Raw genomic sequence first — 22,492 nt, forward strand, 5'->3', positions numbered from 1 at the left:
CGTTATCGGCATTTTCTGTGGTCAACACTCTGGATTTGGATTTATGATCATGATAAAGGATTTTAACGATCATCATTATGACGATGAGGATGGTAACACTCCTACTAGATTGTTCTGAGAACTGACTATCCAGATACAGCGTGAAGACTTACATACTCGGAGAATCCGGGATATTAGTTACGTTATCTCCCATACAGAGTGGTGGGAACTCGCCCGTGCAGGGTCCAGATTGAAGCTGCACTACGACGATGTGACCATTCCATCGTTTATACATATAAAGTATAAGATAAAACCCAACTCCCATAAGCTAGCAGTTTAACAACGAGAATCTGGGCTTGAGCGGGGTTGAGTGGTTCTAGTTTGCGGAAAGTGAATCCCGTCGACCCATGCGCATATATCAGACACTTGAAATTGACATGTTTTCTGAAAGCATTCCGAAATAGGAAGGATATTAATGTTAACAGGCTGTGATTATTCTTGAGTACTATGGCTATTTGAATGGACGCTGGGGCAGTACTACGTGGGAATACAGAGTCTAGAACCTAAAATCATATGGACAAAGCCGAAACGCACACTAGCGCTAATACTGGAATGCAGTACGTACTACTAAATAGACTGGATGCATCCCAAAGCAATAAGAATAAATTGTATTTAAACCAATTGAATGCTGCTGAATCAGTATGTTCTTCGTCAATGTATAGAGACGTACTATAACCAACCAATCACATCCACAGAATACGAATACTACAATCAACCAATCAAAACAGCTAAAATACCTTAATTTCATATTAGGTTTAGCGCAGGCGCTTATTATCACGTGTTGTCTCTAGCTCGGCTGATGGAGAGACCCACTTGGAGATTCTCAACGACAGAGCATCCTTAATTTGTCTGCGATTTGTCCATAAACCTGATCTGTGCATAAAAAAGGGGATCAAAGAGAAAGGAAGACAATATGGCGTCAACAACAAAAGAAGAGGAAACATCCTCATGGTCGAAAGCCGAGAAGAAATTCGAAAAGTGAGTTTGCGCTACCACTTGAGTTAGCGAGATGCAACTACACCAGCTACACCAGCTACTCCCATGTTGGTATACACTACCTTCATATTCTGTGAAAGTTCGATGTCTGCCCCATCCTGTTCGTCTTTGAGTATACTTCCATTTTGGCCGGTGAAGGATCTTTGCCGCCCAGCAAGGAACCACATAGTCCCGAAAGAGGCGTCCAATCCTTAATGGACACGGCATGCTACTATGCAGTTATATTGGCATTTTCGGCTTTTTTTTTTCTTGGTTCTCTTTTTTTCCTCTTTCTTGGGTTTGAATGCACCTCTTGACTCATTCCCTCTGATCACATGTTCAAATCCATACAGACCCTCTTCTTCCCTCTCCTTTTCTTTTGACAATACTAACAGTAAACTTTCTACTACGTATAGTAAAAGCGCAAGTGAATATTACGACCCGTGTCAAGCGTTTGCGGACCGGAGTATCAGGTGCATGCGCCGAAATGCAGGTGACCGAGAGATGTGTGGTGACTATTTTCAGTGAGTAATAGCTTCGTCTGAGTTTTTTCCTTTCCTCTTGTGTATATGTTTTTGTTCGAGTTGCTATGTATCGAAGTCATAGCTCTCGATGTGTCGTGAATTGTACTGTTTGTTTTTCATGTTCAATTCTCATGCTGAATCTCGGAGTATAGGGCATATCGAGATTGTAAGAAGGAGTGGGTATGTGACGATTTCTTCTTCACCTACTCTATGGTTTTATACTGATTGATGTATCCAGTTGAATTCGCGAAAACTCACCAGAGTCAAAGCATTTTCAGAACAACAAGCACAACAAGCGCAACAACCACAGCAACAACAAGCATAATATCTCTATCGATCTTCGAGGATACGCATTCACCCTGATAATGCAAGTATCTCGGATCCGATCAATGGCCAGACTTGATCATGTACCAATTCCATCTCCATCATCGACTCCCAGACCGGGTTTCTTCGTTTTTCTCATCCCTTATCTCTATCCCCATCTCCCGGCATGCCCGGGACAGGACGATCGCCTGGGGGATTCCCATTCCCGATTCAGCAATCATGTGCTATCATGAATATCTCAAATTTTCTATCAACACTTGCATGTTTGGTAAAATAGGCGTTTTGTTTCGAGTTTATAGGAATTATGTACTTTTACAATATAGGAATAGGATCTTTGTGTGAATATGCTGTATGTCCGTCTTCTCGGTTTATCGACTAGGCAGGTGATACTACAGACTTGAAAGACTACGTAGTGATAGTACTGCACCTTCCAAGTTTAGATCTTGCTATTGGACGTATTTGCGGACAAGCTCCGATCTCAAGGATGGAGGTGCGAAATCAGACCTCCCGATCACTGTTTTGTAGGCCTTTTGGATGGAGATCCGCTTGCCTATATCCGGTCAGGTGACGGACCAAGCTGTTGGAAATAAAATCACGTGACTAGCAGGATACAGAAGTCGAACTACGGAACGGTTCGCAAATACCTCAAAAATACCAAATTCCCTTCAAGGGCGTCCTTTTTGGTGAAATGGTATTACGTTTTAGTTCCGACACAAGCGTCTTAATTCCTATCTAGGCATGATATATGTAAGACATTACAGGTTCAACATATACTCTACCTAGGGAATAGTGTACTGGTCTCACTTTTCGTCAAGATTAGTTACCATTTGTTCTCTCTGTACAAGTTATCTCCCGGAGTTGATATATTTTGATAATGGCGAGTTCAAACAACTCAATAGGAAGCTTTGTGATGACAATTCGAACCTGCAGAGTAGCGAGCAAGAATGTTAGGAAATTGTCAAAAAGGAATAAATGTAAACAAATACATAGTTGAAAGTTGTCACAGGAGGAAGGCGGTGGTTCCCCGCATTTGCAAAAAAAGATTGTTGTGCCGGCTGGAGCTGGACTGTGACAACGCTGCTTGCTAGATCATAGCTTCTTGCACTTCCCGAGTACATACGGCCTCACAAAACTTCGGAGAGGCAATTTGAAATTTGATACGGTTGAGTGCATTGGTCGAAACAAACAGCAACGAGAACAGAGAGCAAGAGAACAAGAAATCCTGTCAACGCGGTGCGGGGAAGACAACAACCATGTCTGCAACAGCAGATCCAGTGTTCCAGCGACGCAACAAACAGATACAAGAGGCCATTGACTCTCATAACCTGAAGCAGGCTTTACAGCTTATTGATAAGAGGATCAAAAAGGGCGAGGATACGAGGTTTCTAAGAGTGAGTGAGTTAGAGCATTAAACCATATGACTTCGTTGGTCAGGGTATTTCTTTTATTTCACTCTGAACAATTGACCTACACTTATCTTCTATCTATTTGTGATGTATCCATATATACGACGAGGGTTGGATGGTCAGCTAATCTGTCCGTGGCCATAGGCTTGGAAAGCGCACATTCTCTTCCTACACCCCGATCAAACACATTCACGGCAAGGAATCGCCGCAACGCTCGAGATATGCAAACTTGACCCTCCTACCACAGACTTGGACACCATAGACTTATTGAACTCAACTCTGAACTCGATAAAAGGTCATGAGGATACAGCAAGAGGTCTCTGGGAGAAAGCAGCCAAAACAAAGCCTCAGGATCATGAAATTCAGTCTCAATGGTTTATCAGGTCGTTCGAAGGGGAAGACTGGAAGTCTGCGCAGAAGGTTTGTGGATACTCTCGAAGGATAACTAGGCCGAGTTACTGAATGACGATTGTAGGCTGCTATGAGTCTGAATGCAAACTTCCCCAAGCAACGAAAGTACTATCTTTGGGCAATCTTTCTGTGCCATCTCTTGGCTGTGAATTCGAATTCTTCCGAGTCTGAACGCAAACTCTTTGGGACTCTAGCATATCGCATGATATCCAAGGCTGCGGAAAATGTGCCAGCTGATCCTGTATGTGCCTACAACGACGGAGACTATCCTCTATACCGAGGCCTCGATGACTTACAACTTAACGTTTATAGAAAGAATTGTTGAGTCCCCCAAGAGCTATCCAGACCGCCGAGGAGTTGATTCTCCTGATCAAGATCTTCCAGTCGCAAGGTCGAGATGATGAGGCTTTAAAAATCCTTAATAGCGATAACCTGGGGCTGAACTCACGATTGGTTCAGAACGACTGGTCCTTCATTCGAGAGAAGTTACTCGCTCTAGAAAGAGCAGAGAAGTGGATGGATGGCCTTGGCTATGCCAAAGAGCTTTTGACTATGCCAGACGAAGACGAATCGGCAAAGAAGCTTCTACAAGAAAGAGATGACTGGGGAGTTTGGAGCCTTCTGTTAGACTCAACCAAGAAGATGGATGACAAAAAGTAGGTTGCTTTTGTACCTTGGATATTATGTCTCATCATTAACCTGGAAATGGTCAGGACTTGCGAAGATACAGTATCGTTCGTTCAGAAATTCGCCCAACGTTTTCCGAAATCAAGGAATGCTCACCTTGCCCGTTTGGAGGTTTCAACATGGAGATTGAAAAGCGGTGAACTTGCACAATCTGACTACCTTGCTGATCTCCGCAACTTTTATGATTCAAATAGTACCAAGATGTACTGCTTTGATGATATCCGGAAATACGCCTCACGCTTAGACCCGACTCAAATCTTGGAGTTAGTCGATTATGCCTTGGAGAAAGCTGCTGGTCAGAAAGATGTACGTATATGCACTAATAACTTTCGCTATCTACTAGCTAATACTCTTTAGGTGTCTGTCACTGCTCAACAGATCACAATCATTAACGCCTATAAGCTCGATTACTGCTTCAAAGTTTTCTCTGGCCCCTTGTCGTCCAGGAAAAGAGTTGAGGCCTTCGTATCACGTTGTCTCACAATGTACCGTGCTATGAAGAAAGAAGAAGCCACAGACAAGACAATCGAAAATCAGCCAAGAGACGATCTTGGACTACTTGCGGTCACGGCCCTTATCCGATTAAATGACAGTCAAGGGCAGCCTAGTCAGGAAAAGCCTCCTACTGCGGAACTGATTCGTTCCGCAGCGATATTAGAATATCTCTGTCAAAACTCGCCACACAATTATCAAATCCTGCTTCTTCTCGTGAGAGTATACCTCCTTCTCGGTGCAGGCTCAATTGCCATGAAAACCTTTAGCAAGCTCTCTGTGAAACAGATTCAAAACGAAACCGTGGCACACAATCTATATACTCGCATTGCCACAATTCATCCACTCGGAGCGCCACCTATCGAAGCCGAATTCAAAGATTTCATCCCTGAAGTCGCTCTTTCTCACGCAATCAACTTTTACGACCATGCTGACCGAACGGCAACGAGGCAGCGAACAATGGGATTGAATCTTGGAAGCTATGCCAATGTTGAAGGTACGATTGAGCTTCAACAGAGCTTGAGGAATAGTATCTGCAGACGCATGTGGGCTCTCGAAGCACGCCGACTTGATAGATTACAAGGAAAAGATCGATTTTCTAGATTCGATGATATCAGTAAGTTCCGCTTAGACTTTTAGGTCTCAAAATAAATCAGTTATTGACTGGCTGCTTAATAGTTTTAGACGAGTCCGAGGTGGTGGACAAGCGGACGTTTGATGCTTTCATGAACTGTGAACCATTGGGCGCGCCATCGCTCGAGGAAAGGTTGCGGCTCGGGCCATTGCCAAAGGTAGGAACCATAAGTAAAGATATATGGCCTTTGCTAATACTTTGACTTCATAGAAACGCTGGATCAGTGCGACGGGCATAATCGACAAAATCTGGGGTTTGAATCACCAACTCTTGTCACAAAAGCCAATCAAACCAGACACGGCGCTTCCTGACATTGAGATTTTGGACATGTCTGACGTTGTTGATGATATGACATTAGCTGAGAGGAGCAATGCCGAATTCCATCGTCTACTACTGAAAGCGACCTTGTTACTGTCCGATTCCAAATCAGTCGTTGGACAAGATATTAACAAGATTTTCAATCAGATGGAAGAATGGGTTTCGAAGACACTTCAAAGTGTGTCAGATGAGGCTGATCTATTTGCAAACACTACGATCTCTGTGTCATCAGAAGGAAACGGCAAGAGGCCGCTGCCTTTTTGGCAATACCTTCACACTAGCATCTTGCTTCTAGAGACTCTCAAGGTATTGTCATCCACAATATCGTTGTTAGAGACATCGTCGAAGAAATTACCGAAATCCGGTACCAAACCCTCCAAGGAAGCAGTGCAAGGTCTCAAAGAAGCAGCAAATAAACTTCAGGAGCAAATCAAATCCAACACGCGAACTTTGAGGTCCAGTGTCATAGGATCAGGGGTGCTCGGTGCTTTGACCGACCTGATATTTCAGCAGAGCCAAGTCGAAGAGTCGAACGATACCAACAATGAGCTTGCAAATGAACTAGAACAAACGCTGGATGCGAGTGCTGTGGAGGTCTTTTGCGGAGAGCTCCTAGAAAGCTGGGAAGAGGCACTTGGAGGGGTATTATCAATCAAATGAAGGATGGTGACATGGTGTAGTGGTAGTAGATATATTTTTTGAAAAATATACATACAAAATACATACTCTATCTACTACTCACAGATATTTTAGCTCTAGTGTAGTCCAAGTCTTCTTACGAAGCAGATCCACGTGACCCGCAACAAAAATGCCCCCTCCGCCAGCCCTAAGCCCTAAACCCTACCCACTCGCCTACGGACACCACCCTCAACTAACGCTAACAAATCCAACTCCCAAGCCAAACTACTTTCGGCCAAAAGACCCAGCGCAAAATCCGACCAAGATTTGTTTCTTCCTCGAAGCGAACGACGAGAAACCTCTCGACAATTCGACAATCGACATTCTTTTTTCTCGCCAAACATACTCGATAAAATCCAGTTAAAAATGGCGAAGGAACGTTCTGGTCTCATTGTTGGTTTGAATAAGGGTCACGTATGTTATCTTTCTTTTTTTCTTGGTGATTTTGGATGGTGGATGTTGTTGGTGTTTGGGAGATTCTCATTCTCAGTTCGGCGGTTTTTCGACGGTTCGATGCTTTGATTGCGGTTGGGTGTTCCTGGTTATTTGGCGATATTGCGCGTTGAAGGGATTAGGCGAGTCGAGAGGATACGGATGGGATAGTGTGTACATTGGGAAAGAGGAAATATACTCGCTTAAAAGGATTCAATCAGCCTATACGACAGTTTTATGATCGTTCACTCGGATGGTGCAAACATGGAATTTCGGTCTTATGCGTATATAGCGCGACACTGGCAGAGATGGAAGTCAGTACGATATTTATCGAACGAAGCGACTTGGACGACGCGATACGACACATAACCGATGCCCAGAATCAAACTGAGACTGAGCCCCAATCACAACGACAAACACTTGACAATGGACCAGACATGACAATAACATCAAGCATAAACTAACCCACTACTTTAAACAGAAAACCACCCCTATCGAGACCAAGGCCCGCATCAGCCGCAGCAAAGGCCGCATTTCCAACCGCACCGCCTTTGTCCGCGAAATCGTCAAGGAAGTCGCCGGTCTTGCCCCTTATGAGCGCCGCGTTGTCGAATTGTTGAGGAACTCCCAGGACAAGCGTGCCAGGAAGCTTGCGAAGAAGAGAGTTCGTAACATCCTTTCTTCACGAGAAATCGGCTTCATAAAGGGAAGTCTTGCTAACATATTTATCTTCTACAGCTCGGTACAATGGGCCGCGCCAAGGCCAAGGTCGACGAAATGCAGAAGGTCATCGCTGAAGCCCGACGAGCTGGTCACTAAAGGAAATCAAAAATTTTATTTCTTTTTTCCTTTTCTTCATGTGTTCAGTTTCGTTTAATGTGCTTCCGGAATATAAAAAACATGGCGCAAATGCAATGATCGATCGCATTTTTATTCTTCTCACATTGATCATGTCAAACTGTTTGGCCGAGTCCGACCCTTTCTTCTCCGAAAACCCCTCATGAGATAATCGATTACGATATGAGGGTGATTTTCATGTTTTTTTTCTTTATTACCGAACTCATGGGTCTCTCAGATGATGTGGCAGGTTGGAATAACGGAAGGGGATGATTGAACAGATGGATGGATGAGGCGGGTGTGTCGATGATTTGATGGTTGTGATATCCAGATTTTTCCTGACCGATCACGTTCTCATTACACACAATAACACAATTAGATGAAATATGAAGATGAGATGTCGGACAACCTGACTGTTTACATAACGTAGTTTGTATATATTGTACAATCAACCACGTACTGTCTTTCGTTTCGTAACAGATTTCAGAAAAATAGACAACGCATTCTGCTAGTCATAAAATATACAAAATTTACCCATCATGATACACTCATTTCTTCCCAGGAAGTTTCAGCCATTTCGGCACTCCTCCCTTTTTGGGTCCATGAGACTGACTTCCACCTTCTCCTTCACCTTTCGTCCCAAGTCTATTTATGAGTGATGGTTTATCCTTATTATCTCCTTCGACAACTCCAGGCACACTAGGGATCTGGATGTCTTGCGCCTGTCTGCTGAGTTCCGGTTTTAAGAGACTCGTCATCCGCGTCGCTGCCGTCATGGCAGATGCTTGCTTATTATCAATCCATGTGAAATTTACAAGGACCCTTCCTCGTAGACCCTGGTCTTTGATCAGATACTGTTGATCTGAATCTGGGATTGCCTGACTCGAACCACCGGGACCGGTCCGTGACTGCTTTACTGCTGCCCCGAATACTACTAGTTGGAACTTCTCGTTGGCGAATGTTGGGTTCAAGCATCCTCGTACAAACGAATAGAGATGTGATCCAGTGTCCGTCTGCTTGAATTTGGCAACAACCTGACTCTGCTCCGGGAATCGAATTTTGACGTCTATTTCTGTGATTGCTGCTAACTTTTCCTGCTCGGCGGCTTCCTTTTCGGCAATTTCTTTATCACTTGGAAGGCGAACATTCCGGGATAGCTGGTTGAGTCGTCCTTGATGTGATTTGGCATGTTCAATGCTAGGGACATAATCTTCTTCGTTGTAGGATGTTAAAGCTGAATGAGGAGTTGTATTTGTGGGTGGTTTATAGACAGTGACTGGTCGATCAGACACAAGCGGAGGAGCGACTGCTTCTGTTCGTTGCGGATCTGATACAGGGACCCCGGCAGCTGGTTGTGTTATATCCTCTTGTGTATCCATAGGTTCTGCTTCAGTCAGGCCAGTCGTTGCGGCAGGTTCTAATAATTGCGCTGGCTCATTTAATCCTGTGGCAGCTGTTATCGTCTCGGCTGTAGAGCTGACCTTAGCTTTCTCACCATGTGCCTCAAAATATTTATCAATCATCGCCACTGCTTCTTCGAACGGTTGTTGTGTCGTCCGGAACGATAATCGAAAAAGCACATTGCCACTATTAAAACCCAACTGTGCCAATGACTTTTGCAAATCCGAAAATTCTGCCAACTCTCGACCCATTACTTGTAATACCGGTGTCTGATAATATAACCTCCCAGTCCCGTTATTTCCACTATCTGTAGCAGGCGCAGCTCGGGCAGTCAAATTTCTTGTAGATCCATTCCCGGCAACACCAGCTTCGAATTTCCTCAGTACCAGCCATAGCGTTGTTGTACTAGGAAATTTGTCAAGAAGTCGCCCGTTCGGGACACCCTGTGATTCGGACTCTGGAAGTTGAAGGGCAACTGTCACAACGGACGGTGATTTTGAAAGTTGTACGAGTTCGAGTTTTGCGCCGGAGCTTAGACCGGACAGTCGGAAGAGAAGTGACAAATCAAGTTGTTTACTTTGGTGTCTGTAGAAATTAGTATCTGAGTTGCCAGACTGATAGAGACTACTCACTTGAGGCCATATTGACTGGCATTCAGTCCTAGCTTAGTGCAAGCTTCTTGCAGTACATCTGCCAAGGGTTTCGATGGGGCTGTCTTGATAGTGGCTCGTCTAGCTGTAGAATCGATCACCACAACATGGGAGCTCATGGTTATTGGTGGCACGAAGTATTTGTGTAGAGATTCTCTGAATGACGAAGCGACCCCGGATTGTAAAGCGGGGCAGCTTTACTTTGATGCTATCCAACGCCGATGATAACGGCGTGATGATGAAACTAATCCGAGAAGGACTTCAGAGATGAGCATATAGTATCAGAATAAGCAAAGACAAATAATCCGATGCAGAAGTAAGCTTGCTAAGCTGAAGTTCGATGAGATTCTGGCAAAGACAGGCGCCCGCTGAGCGTCATTCTGGACGGACATCCCAATCGGGTTACCGCCTGGCCCGAGCTCCCTTTCAGACTCGCGTTGTTGGCCGCCTACAGCTTCATCTTAAGCAAACACACTTCCCATCACCACCTTTCTTCTGCTGTTGTCGCCTGTATTCCTGCTCTACGATTGTCGTCTTTAGTATCAGCTGTATTTGCACGATATATCGGTCTTTGGTTGATAAAATAGTTCATCATGGTATGCTCTGGAGCTCCCAGTCCTCTCCTAATGAATAGCTAACTGACTTCTTCATCTAGAGCTCACCCTTCGACATCAGTATGATCCCGACTCTTCGTTGTTTATTTCACAAATACTAACTCATTGAAAGATGGTGGTGCCTGCGTGGCCATGGTGGGAAAAGACTGTGTCGCAATCGCCTGTGATCTTCGACTGGGTATGCAAGCCCTGACGGTATCCAACAACTTCCCCAAAATCTTCAACTACGCCCCGTCCACTTATCTCGGTCTAACGGGCCTCGCAACTGACGTAACCACCGTCTCCGATCTGTTCCGCTACAAGGTCAACATGTACCGACTTCGTGAAGAACGACACATTTCCCCACAGACGCTTGCAAATCTCGTCAGCTCAAGTCTGTACGAGCGACGATTCGGTCCTTATTTCGTGTCTCCTGTCATTGCGGGAATCAATCATACAACTGGGAAGCCATTCATTTGCGGGTTTGATAGTATCGGATGTATCGACTTTGCCAAGGACTTTATTGTCAGTGGCACAGCTAGTGATCAGTTATTTGGTACTTGTGAGGGACTGTGGGAGCCTGATTTGGTGTGTTATCTTGTATCCCTTGTTACCGGCACATACTAATTAGTGATTAGGGCCCCGAGGATCTTTTCGAGACTATTTCTCAGGCACTTTTGAATGCTGTCGACAGAGACGCACTCTCCGGCTGGGGTGCTAATGTCTATATTATAGAGAAGGACAAGGTCACAAAGAGATTACTGAAAGGACGACAAGATTAGACAGGTCGTTTATCCAATTTAACCGTTTCTCACCACTTTTCATACATTGGCACTCTGTTTAAACATACAGCAACTCCCTGATATGTGGACTAGAACCCATCCTTACTTGGAGCTCCGAACAACACCATAACCTTTTCAAGACTTCCCCATAAAATCCCTCAAATCCTGCACCAATATCTCTGGTGTCTCCCACGCAGCAAAATGCCCCCCTTTCTCAATCTCAGTCTCCTGCACGATATTCCCAATTGCTCTCAACCACGTACTCGGAATCTACATTATCTCCCCAGGGAAACTAGCAACAGCTATCTTGACACAACTCGGTATACGAGTCGACACAACTTGGTCACGCGATAACCACGTAACCCCTTCCTCATAAGCAGTCAAATCCGGCTTCGTAACCGATTCGTGATATATACGTAACGAAGCCGCAGGTCCTGCTTTTGAAAAGGCATATATGGAAACCCACTGGAGTACTTCCTCATCTGTCCAGGGATACCCTTCCGTCCATCGATGTAATTTGTCGTATATCCATGCCAACAGTCCCACGGGACTGTCGTTTAATGCATATCCCAGTGTTTGCGGGTATGTATCCTGTTGTCTTGCGTAGGCATTCTCCCGCTCCAGATAGGTTTGAGTTATGGCTATCTTTTGTCGATTGGAAGCTGAGAAAGGTGGTATTATGAATCCTAACAGGCCTTGTAGAAATAAAAGCGGGTTTCGCCAAGGGTATGGTGGTGGTGAAGGGATGAAGTTGAGGTGTAAGGCTTTAATGGTTTTGGGATATCGAATTGCCATTGTACGGGCGATGGAAGGAGCCCCAATCGCCGCCTTGGATGACTGTATTGTGTTAGTGTTCTCAGGTAGGAAGTAGGGATATACGGACCGTATTCTGAGTATCCTAGTATGCGCATCAGTGCATGCATTGATTCGGCGTATTGGGCCATTCCAAATCCTTTCTGATCCTTGATATTAGTTAAATGCAAACAGAGTAGGATGAGAATCACACCTTTGATATACCTGGGGAAAAACCAAAATTCGGTAGTGAAGGTGCAACGACATCGAACGTTGGTTGATCATCGTCTCCTTGGGTTAAGAGAGGAAGCACTTTTTTCAGTTCGATGAAGCTACCGGGCCCTATGCAAGTATATCAGCATCTATCGTAAATTCACTTTAAGCATGGAGACGAAATGAAAGAGATATACCATACACCCATGCAGAAACAATAACGGAACAGCCTTTCTCCCTTCTCGAATCCGACTCCGCTGATACACAAAATGTACATCAACATCCCAAACCCGCCTTCAACAGATACAGTAGTCATATACTGCGGCAAAATATCATTTAAATCTTGCTCCGCTTTGCGCCAATCAAAGGGACCCTTCCAATGTGCTGTGAGCCGTTTGATATCCTCCAGGGGGGCGCCCATATCCCATTCTTGAAATTTGTCCAGTTCGAGTTCATCAGGAAAGGATGCCAGCTCGAGTTTTTGATGGAGAGCAGTGATTTGAGAATCTGGGATGGAGATTTTGAAGGGTCTGATGCGGGGGTTGGATAGATTTGATGGGGTGTTTGTTGGTGCTTCCATTGAGAGGATAGTGACGTGGATACGTCAAGTCTTTTGCCAGAGTTGTTGTCTAGATATTACCTAGGTGTTCAAATTTATAACAGCAGTAACTATGTCAATATTTTGTTAAGTCAAATCGTCGTAACTAGCTGCGTGGAAGTATAGGAATGATGACTGTTTGCCCGCAATTACCAAGGTACCTGATGACCCTCGTGAAATTGATCAGACCTCCTCATGTAGGCACTCCAAATGGATAGCGACATACATCAAAGTACAAGAACATGAGGAACCATGAAACCTTCACTGAGAACGACTGCCATCAAAATTAGGGCGACATTTCCACCGACATCTCAGCAAGTCTGGCTGTCTTTCTGTAAAGAGTTTGAGGGTTAAGCCAATCACATGACCGTGATGACTGTCATTGCCGGTCATGTCACTGTTGTCTTCATCCTTTTCTCCATCTGGGGCGCTAGTCCTATTGTCTTTGGTGATCTTGGATCCTGGTTTACGATATAGCGGAGCGAAACCTCCTGGATCAATCCTATGATTCCATTCGACCTCCTCCAACAAATCTGCTTCTTTCCATTCAAGATAACCGGTGAGTACCCTCTATTACGGTGCATCAATCCTGATATTGGTTATGAGATTATCTGGGTCTAATCTGTCCGTACTAGAAGCTTCCTCGGCACGTGCGTTAAAATATAAATTTGTAAAGAAATGGATCCTTTCCATTCTCAACCTAATCATGGCATGGGTAGATAGCTTGTTTGAGCTCAGAAATTCACGCACGTTCCTTGACTTCTATGTAGAAGAATCTGTGATTACTGATCATTTCCACTTACTGTTACATCCATATCCAATTATACTTACGTATATTCGCGCCTCCAAACCTTCCTTAGCCTGTATGAAGAGTGATTGCTCAGATAGGTAGTAATAAAACCGCTCGTTGATGCAACCTCATGATAGGTACGGACATATAAATACTGGTACTTGCCCGGGATTCAAGTCTGGCTGTATCATACCTCTCAAAGAATCATATTGCCTAGACTCTCGAAGCTTCCTCAAGAAATGCGTCTTTTTCTCCTCTTCCTGGCTGGTATTGCTGCCGCCGCACCTGCAGTCTATCTGCGTGACGCCAAAGCCAATACGAACGATGTTAATCCTGACTGGGGTACTGGATATCCACCGGACTGGCGCCGAGATTAAGACTTGATACCGTCATTCTTCGATAAAAATCACACCGATTTGATGGAAGAGGGCATTGCTCTATGGTGGATCACGGTGGGATTACGTTTCGTATCCTGGGAGAGATGGCTTGTTGTAAGGGGTTGATAAGTCGGATTTTGTTGATTGATTGTGTCGTCCACATGAACTTGCGGTTCGGGTCTTTAGAGGACCGAAGCAGTTAGAGAGATGGAAAGGATAAAAGCGAATGGAAGAGAACATACAACATTCACCAATGAAAACTGCCTTGTCAAACATCTTGACAAGACGTCTGTCCACATATCCAGAGACTCATCTGAATTAATAACGTCAGGAGAAGTAATCTTATCTCGTCTCAGCCACATCGCCAGTCCCAAGGTTCAGTGTGACGGCTGCAAGAATCGCTGTCGTGTAAGCTCGGTCCTTTGTAGTGCCGCTCCGTGGTCTCGTTGAGCCCTAAGCCCTAGCTGGCCGTACAACGGGATATCCCTTTGTTGTTATGACTTCCTATTTAGGCACCGACGAGGCCATACGCGCTTACAAAGGGCTGTAGCGAGCTCACACACAGATTCTTCCTTTCTCCTTCTTTTTCTGTATGCTTAGTTTCTTGAAGATGAGCTACCCTAGAGTTCAGGTCTGAGCAAATGTCACATTCAGGGTCAAAGGCCGTGGGTCCAAACTGGGGATCTCACCCCAGTTTTTATTTCAACTGTACCTCTCGATTCGTACTTGACTGAGCAAGTATTTGAGGTCCATTCCCGTCCAGTCCTTGGCTATCTGGTGATCAGTATGCATGCGGCTTTAATGGACATAGTACGTAGTCAAGTAGCACGCTGTTGAATCGATTCAAACTTCGACCGGTGGAGTATTGCCCTTTGAACCAGGCCTGCCCGATCGATGTCAAGGAATATTGTGGAGAAATCGTGGACAGCTCCCAGGGAACGATGGAGACGCGACAAAATGGATGTTGTGTACCTGGAATTGCAAGACAAGGGATTTAATTAGGGCTTGCGCGGTAAAATCGGCAGGTCTCATGGGTACTTAACCCTAGAAGGGTGTACATAGTACATCGATCTTCAGTCACATCCGTTGTGTCATGCAAGGCATATATCCGAATACCAATACGATACATCATATTGAAAGATATTCGCACAGTCTTATTGGAAGAAAGTATGGTCAATCTGGTCTAGATTGGCTCCATCCTTGGCTGACGGCGGATCGTGATTCGAGATCCACCGCACTGGCCTTCGCCAGCGGGCGATCACTAGGCCTGCTTGGGATGACACGATATGTACCGTACCGTATCATACGAAACATGTATTTATCGTTCAGTCTCTATTTCGTAGATAATCCCGTTAATTATATACTGGAATATAAATACTACGTAATTCCTGCATAGTGAAGAACATTCAGTTATATCAAGTTATAAACGAATTATTCAGATGATTGATCTACAACGATTCGCAAGTGGCGCTGGTCTTACCGTACGCATACCGCGTTTTGTGGATCGGTCTGGGCCCTGGCTGGAATCTGGGTTCTTCCCGCCCGCTGAATTGCTAATTGAAGCCAAAAGAGGCCTGAGAGCCTTTCGCTCTGACGTTGCTTCTTCTTCTTCTTCTTAAACCCTGGCGCTTGATTTGAACAACTACAGTACTCGACTCGAATCGACAATCCGGCAGCGTATACGGTCGGACACTCAACCCTGGTGAGATGGTGATCTCGACAGTCTGAACAACTACTACCCCAGCCAGCATTTGAACAGTAACGGTTGGATCCCTGGGGGAACACATCTCTCTCCCTGCAGATTTCTTAAATCATATATATCTATCTGTGGTATCGTAAGTTCTCGTGTCTGGACTGGAAGGAGCAATACTAATATACTCTAGTTGAGTAGATTGTCTCGACTCTGTCGGGCTAGATCCGTCCCATTGTAATGGTTGATCCGTTTTCTTTCGTACCTTTTCCCTTATAACCCCGTTACCGAGCAAAACAATATGGATGCTGCCTCGGAGAGTCGCAAAAGCGGCATGGCACTTGACACGCCGCTCCCCCGAACGTCTCTGTGTCTGGCTAGCGAAGGATTCAGCGATTCACTGCATCACGGCGACGCGGGCTTCACTACACTCTTGAACAAACATTTCGACAACCGCGAGAGCGATGCTGCAGAACGTTTGGTCACCCTCAAAAAGGCTTTGAAGTCGTCCAACACAAAATTACCTTGGGACAGGGTTCTCGAAGAATTGGCAACGCTCACGCAAGCTCAATGTGCATTCATTAGCTACGAACTGGACAACACAAACAGCGAAGGAAGACGGGAATCCATGGCAAAATGCTATTACACCAATGGGTCTGGAAGTCAGGGTTTGCTTAGTGATCGCAATCACCCTGCTATAAATGCATCTCGTCAACATATGAAACATGGAAAGGTGTTTCTTATTCCGGACGGATTGCGTTCTTCAGCCCTGCCTGACGATGTTCCATTCGCAGCTGAGGCATTGATTGCCGCACCTCTGTGGTCTGGGGAGCGTAACATCGGTCATTTCGGAATAATGTGGACTGTTCAAGGCCTCCAAAAACAATCATTATCATGGTCATATATAGAAATGCTTTTACATTCTTTGGAGGATTTGGTTACTCAACGTGTCGTGGACGATGCATCCTCTCCTCGTCAACTTAGCGCACCAGCATTCTCACTTCCTTCAGAGTCTCTATCACATGATGCTGACACTCGTCCTCAACCCGCATCAGCTCCCCCGTCACCCATCTTTGCACATCCCCTGAAACCTTTCGCCCCTAGCTTATCGCACGAATTACGAACTCCCATGCAAGGAGTCGTTGGCATGCTAGATGTCATGCATGCAAATGTGGAGGAGGCAATCGATGCCAGAGTTGCTACAAAATCATTCCGCCTCTTGCAAGATTTGAAAGAAAATATCGAATTGGTTCAAGATAGCGCTCGACGCGCAGTCGAAGCAGCAGATAACGTCGTTCATGCGTATGATCTTAATATGGAGGTTCCGGAAACCCCACAGAAAGAAATCTACGCCGATATTATGGGAGACGTACTACCTCGGGTAACCGCGTCTGGTGACCGGTTTTCCTTCAAAGACAATAAACTTCCATCTAATTCATACAAACGCCGTCGCAGTATCTCCATTGACTGGACTGGACATGGACGGCCACCGAAACGCTCTTCAACGAGGAACACCTCCCATGGTGATTTGTCACCACGAAGCGAAGTTAAAAATGCCGTTCAGGAGAGCGACAAGATTGTGTATTCGTCTGCAAAAGGTCACATTGAAGAAGTGGTTGGTAATGCAGTCGCTCAGAGACCGTCGCTAACTGCAAGGCGAATGGCGCCGCAGATGGTTGTTGAAGGCGTACCCCCTACTGCTGTACGCCAGACTAAGATCCGTGAGCTTCTACATCTTGTCATCAATGAATCATTACATGTCGGTAAGCGGCCAGAGTCAACATTGAGTCAAAGAACGTTGCTGGGTGAGCGTATCAATGTTCATGCCCTGGCATCAAATGGAAACACCTGCATCAAAAGTATAGAATGGTCCGTTGAACCAACAGTTCCGGACAACCTCTATGTTGATGAACGTGACCTCGCAAAATTGATATCATGCGTGTTTCTGAATGCCGTCAAATTCACGGAAAGTGGCGAAATCAAGGTATTGGCCACATCGAGCAACAAGTCTCCTCAGTATATTCGAATCAACATCCGCGATACCGGTACGGGAATTCCAGAGGAATTCTTTCCCAGCCTTTTCAAACCCTTTGCGCGAGAGGATGACTCGACGACCCGAACGAGAGATGGACTTGGGTTGGGCCTTTTAGTGGCTAAAGGACTAGCAAGGAAAATGGGTGGTGATTTACTTTGTGTTCATTCTTCTACTTCTGGTCCTGAGCGAGGATCCGAGTTTGAGATTCGTATTCCTCTTAACCCTGGTGGTATGCTCAGCCGACCAACTACTTCACACAACGTCTCCGCACCGTTGGCTACCCCTCCACTACCTGTCGAAGTCGGTACACCTACAACCTTTCCTACTGATGCCGCAACAATCACCACGACTAGCCATCCTGAGAGCTTAGAAATGTTACCTCCTCCGGAGACATTTGTTCCTCTCGACCAGCCTGTCCCTTCTTCAACTCCCAAAGTTCCACCAACTGGCGCTTTACATGGCGCTGGTCTTGGAAAAGCGCATCCTCTGACTTTCCTAGTGGCAGAGGATAACCAAATCAATCGAAAAATATTAGTAAACATGCTACGCAAACTCGGGTATCGTGATGTTTATGAAGCCTACGACGGACGAGAGGCAGTCCGTATTATGCAAGAGACATTGTTGTCTTCCTATCCGCTACCTTCGCCGATGTCATCACCGTCTATTCAAGGAAGCGATAGTGGTATCGAGAATTCACTTTCTCCCGATATGGCGAATCCAGGCAACCGAAAGAAGGCAAAACCGATTGATGTAGTTCTGATGGATCTGTGGATGCCGGAAATGGATGGTTATGAAGCTACATCGAAGATTTTCGAGATGGTAGATGAGCATTGCAACCGTCTGGCACCTATGCACAATCCGCAGAGTAGTCCTGTGGAGAATTGGGACCAAAGAAGTGGATCGGAATGCCCGTCTATATTTGACATTTCGCCAAAAGTTCTGGCTGTGAGCGCAGATGTGACGGATGAAGCATTGAACCGAGCTTCGCAGGTTGGTATTCAGGGTTATATGACCAAGCCGTACAAATTGGCTGATCTGGAACGCTTGATTGTGGATTGCTGCTTTTCTCAACTATGAATTGATGGATGTTTTGTTATGACTTCACCTCATATATGTATGATATTGGCAGACACCTTCATTTAAGAACTGCGCTAGTAGCAGTGACGATAGATATGTTACTACTACATAGTATGTAATCGAGACTTCTATGGACTATTCATCAATCGCAAATATCGATATGTGCAGGTCATGTGACAGCCGACGATGACGTGCGAAGATAAACGTCCCAATTGTTTTCTTCCCGCGACTCTCACATATCAGGGTAGGTCCTTGAACCACGACAAGACCCAATTGACCTTCCTCTCTTGTCAATTCCATTCAGGACCTTTTCATATATAAGAGAAGGGAAAAATGAAAACCTCATCCCTCTTCAGCTCAGTTTTACTCCTTGTCGGAGCAACTCGAGCATCTCCGCACCCCGCACCATCTCCGCAACAACAACAGCAGCCATTGAGCAACATCATTGCAGAAGCAAACACACAACCCAATAAGCATGACCTTGAGCATGTAATTGACATATCTCCGCTACTATCATTACACCGCGACCTGGTCAAATTTGAGTCGATCTCTGGAAATGAGGCCGATGTGGGCGACTTTGTGATTCAATATCTCCAATCTCGCGATTTCAAAGTTGAGAAACAAATTGTTGTCCCAAGGAAGTCGTTGAGCAAAGATCAACATGAGCGATTCAATATATACGCATATCCGAACTCAAGCCCCACAGCACCTAAAGTGCTTTTGTCGAGTCATATCGACACTGTACCTCCATATATCCCTTACAGTCTCGATCTACCTTCCTCATCCAATGGATCAGACATTTCCACACTCAACTGGCGCGACAACATCCTGATTTCCGGCCGCGGCTCTGTCGACGCAAAAGCAAGCGTCGCATCCCAAATCCTCGCCGTACTAGAATACCTCCAACTCCACCCCTTCGCACCTTTGGGCCTCCTCTTCGTCGTCGGCGAAGAAGTCGACGGTATCGGTATGCAATACTTCTCGCAATCAGACCTCAACACCTCACCACCGACTTTCCATACCGTCATATTCGGTGAACCGACCGAATTAAACCTTGTCTCCGGTCACAAGGGTTCACTGTTTTTCAAAATAAGTGCAAAGGGGAAAGCGGCGCATTCGGGGTATCCGTGGTTGGGCCGCAGTGCTGTGTCATCTTTGTTACCTGCGCTGGTTAAACTTGATACCCTCGCTGATGTCCCTGCGGAAGACGGTGGGATTCCGGGGAGTGAGAAGTTGGGGAAATCGACTATTAATATTGGTCGTATCGAGGCTGGGATTGCGAGTAATGTCGTCCCCGAAGCAGCAGAGGCATCTGTCAATATTCGTCTAGCGTATCATGATGTTGAGAAAGTGAAGGAAATTGTCACAAGAGCCGTTGATGAAGCTACCAATGGAGATGAGAATGTTACCATTGAATGGGGTAATAATGGTAAAGGTCATGCACCGATTGATTTTGATGCAGATATTGATGGGTTTAATGTTACGACCGTTAATTATGCGACTGATGCGTGGTACTTGAAGATTCATGAAGGTGCTGGAGGTAGTCCTGAGGGACACGTGCATAGGTATTTGTATGGACCTGGAAGTATATTTGTGGCCCATGGAGCAGATGAGGCGATTACCGTTGGGGATTTGGAGGCTGCTGTGGAGGGTTATAAGAGGCTGATTGATGCTGCTTTTGAGAGGAATCAATAGTGAGTCAGAACATATATCTGTATATGGAGTTGGTATATAGAGTTCACATGATCAATCTTGCAGATATTAGGGTTTGTACCTAGTCCATGGAAAGTGATACTTGCAGTCATCAAAGATTCTGATATTCACGCTTTTGCCTAACTATGTATCGAAAAAGTAATGTATTGCCTACTCCGAACTCCATCTGAAAAGCACAAAATCAATCCAATAGCGCCGGCCCCCTAATTCCTCAGACAGCACTTGTTTCCTCGCAACTAAACCACATAAGTAGGTAGTCTATAAAAACATGGTATCATGGCACACTTACCTCCGCAGCCACGGAATCAGCCATGAATCGTTCGAGGCGTGATTTGAATTGAGGAAAACAACATTCTTGAACTCATGAACTGTGTATAACATCACAATCAGGATAAATACAGCCCAGGAATGACATCGAAGAAGGATTGAGATATACTTACAAACAATGTCGCATTCAAAAACCCCTCACCCAGGAGCTCGATCGCTTCACATCATCGAAATCTGACATGCCCATGGAACACAGCGTCGTTAACTACATCCCTAGTTCCTGTATTGATGCTATTTCAAAAGTCAAGACTTAGCCAAAGCGCCCATTGCCATTGAAGATACTTCCACACATATGCGCGTCGCTGTTTGTGACAAAATTACTGCTTCCAAAGTTGGATGTTCTAGAGCCGCCGTAGCTAGATTCAGAGTCATTGGTTCTGCGCCTAGAATCCAGCACTGAAAGTCCCACCACCACGACTAAAATCCATGTCGCCATAGATAGTACTTCCTGTAAGCACCACAGCATCCCTTGCGACGTTATGGTAGATGGTTCCACTGTTGAAATTTGTTGTGCCGCAGTTGTGGAGATTGTCCTCAATTTCTTCCCTTGTGCCGTCGGGATGTGCTTGGAAGGTTCTCCCTCTAAAGAGTAAACCGCTCTCTTCGACGTTGTCTATGATGGTGCCCATGTTGATGTTGCGAGTTGCACCGTAAGGACCATTAGATTCATTAGATCCTAGTTCCTTGTCTTTGCTCTGCTTGCCCTTGGCCTTGTTTCCATAAGAATTGAGGCGAACACCAGAATCATCAACGATAATATCACCGTCCCTGCCATGCATATAGACACGACCCGCAGATGAAACATTGATGAAGCTATCTTCAGTGCCGGTGTAATCGGCCACCTTGCGTCCATTGATGATGGATCGATGGATTGTCAAAGGAGCTGCAAACGCTTCCTTGTTCTGCATATTTTTTTCTTGCTCTTCCTCCTCGGACGCGAAAGCATCAGCGAGAGTTCCCTTGCTCTCGGAGGATGGCGTACTCGGGGTATCATATTGGAACTCCATAGAAACAGACGACCCAGGCGCCGATTCAACATACGGCTGGTAACGGCTATTAATGCGGGCATCTTCTCCCTCAGTAACAATCGGCGTAGATACAGCCCCACCATTTCGAGGAGGACCCGGAGTGGTTGAATTTTTGGTCTGGATGTCTCCAGACCTGACTTCATGGCGTGCAGAGCCATAACTTGGTGGAGAACCCTCCCTCTCACGTGCTGCTGCACGTTGCTGTGCTTGAGATCGACGAGGAGGTTGTTTTCTCTGTTGGCGATTAGGGGTGGAGCCCAAGAAAAAGTTCCAGATGGCCATCTTTGGCTTTTCGGAAGTAGTATCTTTGGTAGATTTGGAGTTTTTCTTGCCTCTGTGTTTGATGTTGATGGGTATGCAACAGTATGCCGACATTGTAGAAGATGACAGAGGAAAGATGTACGATTATAACCAAGGGTGAGAAATGAACTGATAGAAGGGGTATGACTGGGATGTGTCAAGGGATAAAGAACGAAGTAATATAACACAGAAGTGAGATGAAAACGTGACTATTCAGGCACATCAGCAAGTCATATATAGAGCATTCCGTGCTGATATTACCGAAATGAGCCCATGTCAATAATGTAGAAGATGGAAATGGTGAAGATGGAGGAAATGCTAGCTATTCATGCTTGGGATCCTGCTGCAGTACATGCAAATGTAACCACC

General features: G+C 45.4%; 8 protein-coding genes across 8 annotated transcripts, besides 1 other annotated feature; 5 read left to right on the top strand and 3 right to left on the bottom strand.

The window, feature by feature from the left end:
- Positions 1-864: 864 nt before the first annotated feature.
- Positions 865-2,202, top strand: TSTA_047240 (cytochrome c oxidase-assembly factor cox23, mitochondrial precursor, putative). The gene is made up of 4 exons (XM_002485181.1): positions 865-1,017; positions 1,431-1,538; positions 1,691-1,718; positions 1,777-2,202. Exons 1-4 carry the CDS (start codon positions 953-955, stop codon positions 1,861-1,863), a joined length of 288 nt encoding a protein of 95 aa, XP_002485226.1. The 5' UTR covers positions 865-952; the 3' UTR covers positions 1,864-2,202.
- Positions 1,817-1,857: a microsatellite.
- Positions 2,203-3,115: 913 nt separating the features above from the next.
- Positions 3,116-6,470, top strand: TSTA_047250 (cytoskeleton organization protein (Dec1), putative; the record flags this gene model as incomplete). Its single annotated transcript, XM_002485182.1, has 8 exons — positions 3,116-3,253; positions 3,413-3,688; positions 3,744-3,920; positions 3,992-4,335; positions 4,393-4,672; positions 4,724-5,474; positions 5,537-5,649; positions 5,703-6,470. 8 exons carry the CDS (start codon positions 3,116-3,118, stop codon positions 6,468-6,470), a joined length of 2,847 nt encoding a protein of 948 aa, XP_002485227.1.
- A 298-nt stretch (positions 6,471-6,768) lies between these two features.
- On the top strand, positions 6,769-8,163 carry TSTA_047260 (60S ribosomal protein L36). The gene is made up of 3 exons (XM_002485183.1): positions 6,769-6,902; positions 7,402-7,584; positions 7,659-8,163. Exons 1-3 carry the CDS (start codon positions 6,855-6,857, stop codon positions 7,737-7,739), a joined length of 312 nt encoding a protein of 103 aa, XP_002485228.1. The 5' UTR covers positions 6,769-6,854; the 3' UTR covers positions 7,740-8,163.
- Positions 8,164-8,179: 16 nt separating this feature from the next.
- TSTA_047270 (UBX domain protein, putative) lies at positions 8,180-10,147 on the bottom strand. Its single transcript, XM_002485184.1, has 2 exons — positions 9,791-10,147; positions 8,180-9,743 (listed from the first exon to the last, which is right to left on the bottom strand). The coding sequence occupies exons 1-2, from the start codon at positions 9,925-9,927 to the stop codon at positions 8,306-8,308; spliced, it is 1,575 nt and encodes a 524-aa protein (XP_002485229.1). The 5' UTR covers positions 9,928-10,147; the 3' UTR covers positions 8,180-8,305.
- A 128-nt stretch (positions 10,148-10,275) lies between these two features.
- Positions 10,276-11,224, top strand: TSTA_047280 (proteasome component Pup3, putative). Its single transcript, XM_002485185.1, has 4 exons — positions 10,276-10,404; positions 10,464-10,482; positions 10,535-10,989; positions 11,040-11,224. The coding sequence occupies exons 1-4, from the start codon at positions 10,402-10,404 to the stop codon at positions 11,181-11,183; spliced, it is 621 nt and encodes a 206-aa protein (XP_002485230.1). The 5' UTR covers positions 10,276-10,401; the 3' UTR covers positions 11,184-11,224.
- A 229-nt stretch (positions 11,225-11,453) lies between these two features.
- On the bottom strand, positions 11,454-12,768 carry TSTA_047290 (epoxide hydrolase, putative; the record flags this gene model as incomplete). Its single annotated transcript, XM_002485186.1, has 3 exons — positions 11,454-12,020; positions 12,190-12,317; positions 12,393-12,768. The coding sequence occupies 3 exons, from the start codon at positions 12,766-12,768 to the stop codon at positions 11,454-11,456; spliced, it is 1,071 nt and encodes a 356-aa protein (XP_002485231.1).
- A 3,176-nt stretch (positions 12,769-15,944) lies between these two features.
- Positions 15,945-20,450, top strand: TSTA_047300 (sensor histidine kinase/response regulator, putative; the record flags this gene model as incomplete). The annotated part of the gene is made up of 2 exons (XM_002485187.1): positions 15,945-18,728; positions 19,083-20,450. The coding sequence occupies 2 exons, from the start codon at positions 15,945-15,947 to the stop codon at positions 20,448-20,450; spliced, it is 4,152 nt and encodes a 1,383-aa protein (XP_002485232.1).
- A 588-nt stretch (positions 20,451-21,038) lies between these two features.
- On the bottom strand, positions 21,039-22,198 carry TSTA_047310 (uncharacterized protein; the record flags this gene model as incomplete). The annotated part of the gene is made up of 2 exons (XM_002485188.1): positions 21,039-21,178; positions 21,205-22,198. The coding sequence occupies 2 exons, from the start codon at positions 22,196-22,198 to the stop codon at positions 21,039-21,041; spliced, it is 1,134 nt and encodes a 377-aa protein (XP_002485233.1).
- Between the last annotated feature and the right edge of the window lie 294 nt (positions 22,199-22,492).

The sequence above is a fragment of the Talaromyces stipitatus genome, genomic scaffold (assembly GCF_000003125.1).
Source record: "Talaromyces stipitatus ATCC 10500 scf_1105507295515 genomic scaffold, whole genome shotgun sequence".
Lineage (NCBI taxonomy): Eukaryota > Fungi > Ascomycota > Eurotiomycetes > Eurotiales > Trichocomaceae > Talaromyces > Talaromyces stipitatus.